The sequence below is a fragment of the Penaeus chinensis genome, chromosome 36 (assembly GCF_019202785.1).
Source record: "Penaeus chinensis breed Huanghai No. 1 chromosome 36, ASM1920278v2, whole genome shotgun sequence".
Taxonomy (NCBI): Eukaryota; Metazoa; Arthropoda; class Malacostraca; order Decapoda; family Penaeidae; genus Penaeus; species Penaeus chinensis.
Window position 1 is genome coordinate 4159417 of NC_061854.1, and position 5000 is coordinate 4164416.

Sequence of the window (5000 nt, forward strand, 5' to 3'; positions counted from 1 at the left end):
TTCGTTGTTAATGGGTTAACGTGGAAGTGCAAGTGTAAAATAATATCAGGGTTTATGCATGTGAGATGTCTTGAAAATCTTTGTGATACGTTTATATAAAGTATTTTTTTTATTCGGATAGCTATTTTGATGAATGGGCTTAATACATACTGTTTATACGGCATTCTGGTAGCAGACACTCCTTGTATCATATACCGTACACAAAATGTATTTCATTTATTAAGGCAATATTATTTTTAGTTCTTATAATCAATACCAACATCGTATTTCATTTTCCTATATTTCCCGTAGATTCGCCATGGACTGCAGAGTCTGTTACAGTAACTTTGATTACGGGAGCCACCTGCCGCGCAACCTCCAGTGCGGCCACGCCTTCTGCACCAGCTGCCTCGCCACCCTCTTTCGTGGGAAGAACATTTCGTGCCCCGAATGCCGAGGGAATCAGAATGTTCAAGATGGAGTCAGGGGCCTACCCGTGGGCCACACCGTGCTTAGAATACTGGCGCCAAAATACTGTGAGGGCAGCAACAGGGCGCCTCTGTTCGTGCCTCCCAAGCTGGACACGGAAATAACCGAGGCGTGGTCGAACACCATTTATACAGGCACGAGGAAAGCTTGTCTCGAGCAAATCCTCCAGAACAACCTAACTCACATGAGTCTTCTGAAGAGGGTGATGCATCACCAACAGCGGGTGGCCCAGCGCCTGGAGGAGGAGGCGGAGAGGTGCAAACAGGAACAACTGACGATCGTTGAGGTGAAAGAAGAACTGCTCAGCTGCAAGAAGCGATTAGACGAGGCCCAGACACAGGAAGACATAGAAGACCCAGGGACGCCGCTGTGGCCAAACTTCAAGTCATCTGGATGGTGCGCCGACCAGCAACGTCTGCTCAATAACTACGTGGAGGTAAGGGATGCTAAATAAGTACGCGCAGATACAGGCTGACGTACGCATTTTGTAACTATAGTATATTCAGCAGGCCTTTCAGTATATACTGACCATTTGCTGATGGTCAGGGAATATGCATATAATAACCTGTTTTACTTAGTTTCACTCATACTGACATGCTTTGTTTGCTAAGTACATGCACTGTTTAGCGTATGGATCTCTAAATAGTAAACTTGACAACTTATTAACAGTGAAAAACGTTGCCATTATTTCTGCATTTCTAAATGTATTGCACCATCGTTTCTGCTTTTCTAAATGTTCCACATCATATTGCGTGCGACTGACAACTCCTCATTAAATGTTCTCTATTACCAGGACCGTTGCTTTTGTATGATATAGTTCTGAAAACATACGTAGGTAGCTTTAGTTTCATATTCACAGTACAAGTTACATAGATTCTGTGCACATGAAATTGTGACGTTATAAATGCTGATGTAACTACTCCATGGTACGCCTCTGTAAAAGAGAGAGATAGAGAGAGAGAGAGAGAGAGAGAGAGAGAGAGAGAGAGAGAGAGAGAGAGAGAGAGAGAGAGAGAGAGAGAAAGAGAGAGAGAGAGAGAGAGAGAGAGAGAGAGAGAAAGAGAGAGAGAGAGAGAGAGAGAGAGAAAGAGAGAGAGAGAGAGAGAGAGAGAGAGAGAGAGAGAGAGAGAGAGAGAGAGAGAGAGAGAGAGAGAGAGAGAGAGAGGCAGGTAAGCAGACAGACAGAGACACAACCGGACTGAAAGACAGACAGATGGACAGAGACTGAGACACGGAGAAAGAGAGAGAGGGAGGAATAGTGATGGAAAGAGAAACAGCGAGACAGAAAAAAAGTGAAAGTAAGAGAGAGACAAAGAGCTAGAGAAAGGAAAGAGAGAAAAAGGGAAGGAGACGGAGGAAAGAAGATAGAGAGAATAAGAGTTTATTTTTCTTTTTATTTAATCTAATCTTCTCTAATGAGGAAGCAAGCAATTTTTTAAAAAATCTCTTTTCAGGTAAATGTGAAGACGAAAGGAGAGTTAAAGAAGTACTCTGCACGCATTTGCAGAAATAACAGACATGTTATGAATATTTCGAGATATGTCCAAAAATATATTAATGGGTACAACACAGATGCTATCTCTGACGTCACGTTTCTCTTTGATGACGTCACTGGTTAAATTAAAGAGACATCTTTCTTCTTCCTTTTATTCTTAAACTTCTTCCTTTTTTTCTTGTACTCCTTTTCGTCTTCGTATTCCTCTAACACTTTAATAATTATTTAATGCTGTATCATGTTCGCAACAAAACATAATATGAAGTTTGTACTGAAAATACATATTGAAAAAAAAGGTATTTTTCTTAATTTCACATAAAAAATCAATAGAAAACCAAATACCTTTATATGTGTCTGTGTGTGTATTCATATATACATGTATATATACATATATACATATATATATATATATATATATATATATATATATATATCCTTATATGTATACATATGATTATATATGAATATACAAACATAAGTATGCATATATATATATATATATAGATACACATATGCATACACACATGCATAAATATTTATATATATATATATATATATATATATATGTGTGTGTGTGTGTGTGTGTGTGTGTGTGTGTGTGTGTGTGTGTGTGTGTGTGTGTGTGTGTATTGCTATATCTCAAATAGAGTATATCATCATTAATACTGTTCCATATCTGTATTTATATTTTTCAGTTTCTGTTTATGACTATGACAGACAATATTTATCTGATTTATTTTAGTTATTTCATTATTATTACTCTCATTCTGTATCATAAATTTCGACAGACAACATTTCAGATTTATTCTAACTGTTTCTGTCAATACTGGTTTTCCGATCAATACCAAACAGCTCTCAAATTATTTTATTAAGTTTTGTACATGACTAGAGATTCTGACATTTTATTTTCCTATTACCATTATTTTATTTATTTTTGCACTTAATTTTTGAACACACAATATCTTAGTCACACATTTGTCGTTTCCGATTTACAATAATCTGAGATTCACATAAAAGAAAATTATCAAAATGTTATCACAAAACATCCTAATAACAGAAAAATATATCACATAACGTCATAATAGCAGACTAATATATTACATAACATTATAACAGAAATATATCACACAATATAACAGCATATCACAGAGTGACTTGACAGTATATCACATAATATCTTTATACAACCTCTTTCCTGATATGGAACTTTGTGTAAAGGTTTTGATTATTTACAATACATATCACACCGTCTCTTATTAAAAGTATTTAAATGTCTTAATAAATATGTAGCTACAGTTTGATCACTACGAAGACAGATGATAGCGAAGACAAAATGATAATGCAAACATTAATCATAAATATAAATAAATACGTGTATTCATTTTGATATGAATAAAGACTAATTTTCATATAAATAATTACTTGTACTTTTCCATAAGTGATGCATAAATACTTTTTACATAAGTGATGCATAAATACTTTTTTACATAATATTAAACAATAAAGAATGCTTTGACCTACGTGTATGTAAAGGATGCATAAATCCTTGTACTAATTCTTTTTAACATACTATTGAAAAAAAAATTCTACTGAGCACCAAAACTGGATACCTTAATCAAGTTATCCATTTCTCAATATCTATAAAAGATAAATAATATTTATATATCCTTTGCGAGTGGAGCCAACAATCAAATAATTTCTCAATATGCATAATTGATCATTATTAAATATATATTCCTTTCGTATGAGACTACAAATATATTGCTCTATATGCATAAATGATAAATATAAATACTATTATTTTCGTATAAAGTATAAATTCAAATCTCTGGTAAAGATAGACGAATGGCCGGCATCCAGGCTTCTCGAGCAGTCCTTCGCTGCCTGTGGGATGGGCGAGCAGTAGGCCAGTGAAACCAGTTGAGCCATCGCTATCTGTGGGCACCTCGGGCAGGGTAGAATGCGAGAGGACCTCTGGAAAGGGAATAGGGAAGGCTTAAAGAGAAGTTATCAGAATCCATCATAATGAGTAAATTGATAAATAAACGCGCACGCACGTATACGCACACGTATACGCACACGCACGCACATACACACATACAAAACATACCAAGGAGGACAATTCCTTTTCACTCCCTAAGGGCAACGCATGTATTTAACTTTCCAGACATTCTCATCAATATATTGCTGCTGAGTCATCGCGACCTTGCAAGGCCAGACAGGTCGGGAAGCAGTGTCTGTGTGCGACTATACGACTAGACAGACTGCAGTATAACTTATAGCTATATCTATCTATCTATCTGTGTCCATGTTCATTTATATATATCTATGTCTATGCCCATCTATCTATATCTATGTCTTTGTCTATCTTATCTATCTATATATGCCTATATCTATGTCTTTGTCTATGTCTATCTATTTATATCTACCTATATTTATGTATCTATCTGTCTATCCTTCCATCTAATCTTTGTCTACCTCCTTATCTTTTCATAGACTTTATACATTCATACATACATGCATAAACTAATACATATATCGTACAGACCTGCATCAGATATACATACATACATACATACTTAAATACCTACGTACATACATACATAAATACACCTATATACATAAACACATATATGTGTGTATACATATATGAATATCAATCTATACATATATAATGCGTGTGTGCGCGTGTGTGTGTGTGTGTGTGTGTGTGTGTGTGTAAATGTGTGTATATATGTGTGTATATATATATATATATATATATATATATATATAGAGAGAGAGAGAGAGAGAGAGAGAGAGAGAGAGAGAGAGAGAGAGAGAGAGAGAGAGAGAGAGAGAGAGGGAGAGAGAAAGAGAGAGAGATACAGACATACAGACAGACAAACAGACAAATGTGTGTGTATATATGTATATATATATATATATATATATATATAGAGAGAGAGAGAGAGAGAGAGAGAGAGAGAGAGAGAGAGAGAGAGAGAGAGAGAGAGAGAGAGAGAGACAGACAGACAGACAGACAGAGAAATGGACA

The 5000-nt window shown here is 35.7% G+C and overlaps 2 protein-coding genes across 4 annotated transcripts in view; one reads left to right on the plus strand and one right to left on the minus strand.

The window, feature by feature from the left end:
- The window catches only part of LOC125044952 (tripartite motif-containing protein 59-like), a 2968-nt gene extending 861 nt beyond the window's left edge, over positions 1-2107 (plus strand). For both annotated transcript variants that reach the window (XM_047641924.1, XM_047641923.1), the window contains exons 2-3: positions 292-904; positions 1923-2107. In XM_047641924.1, coding sequence (XP_047497880.1) covers positions 299-904; positions 1923-2087 — 771 coding nt within the window. In that variant the 5' untranslated portion in view covers positions 292-298 and the 3' untranslated portion in view covers positions 2088-2107. The remainder of the gene's footprint in view (positions 1-291; positions 905-1922) is intronic.
- A 709-nt stretch (positions 2108-2816) lies between these two features.
- The window catches only part of LOC125044842, a 3333-nt gene continuing 1149 nt past the window's right edge, over positions 2817-5000 (minus strand). The window contains exon 2 of one of the 2 annotated variants that reach the window (XM_047641803.1): positions 2817-3958. The gene's annotated coding sequence lies outside the window, so the exon portion shown is untranslated. The remainder of the gene's footprint in view (positions 3959-5000) is intronic. The other variant, XM_047641802.1, reaches the window with a different exon arrangement.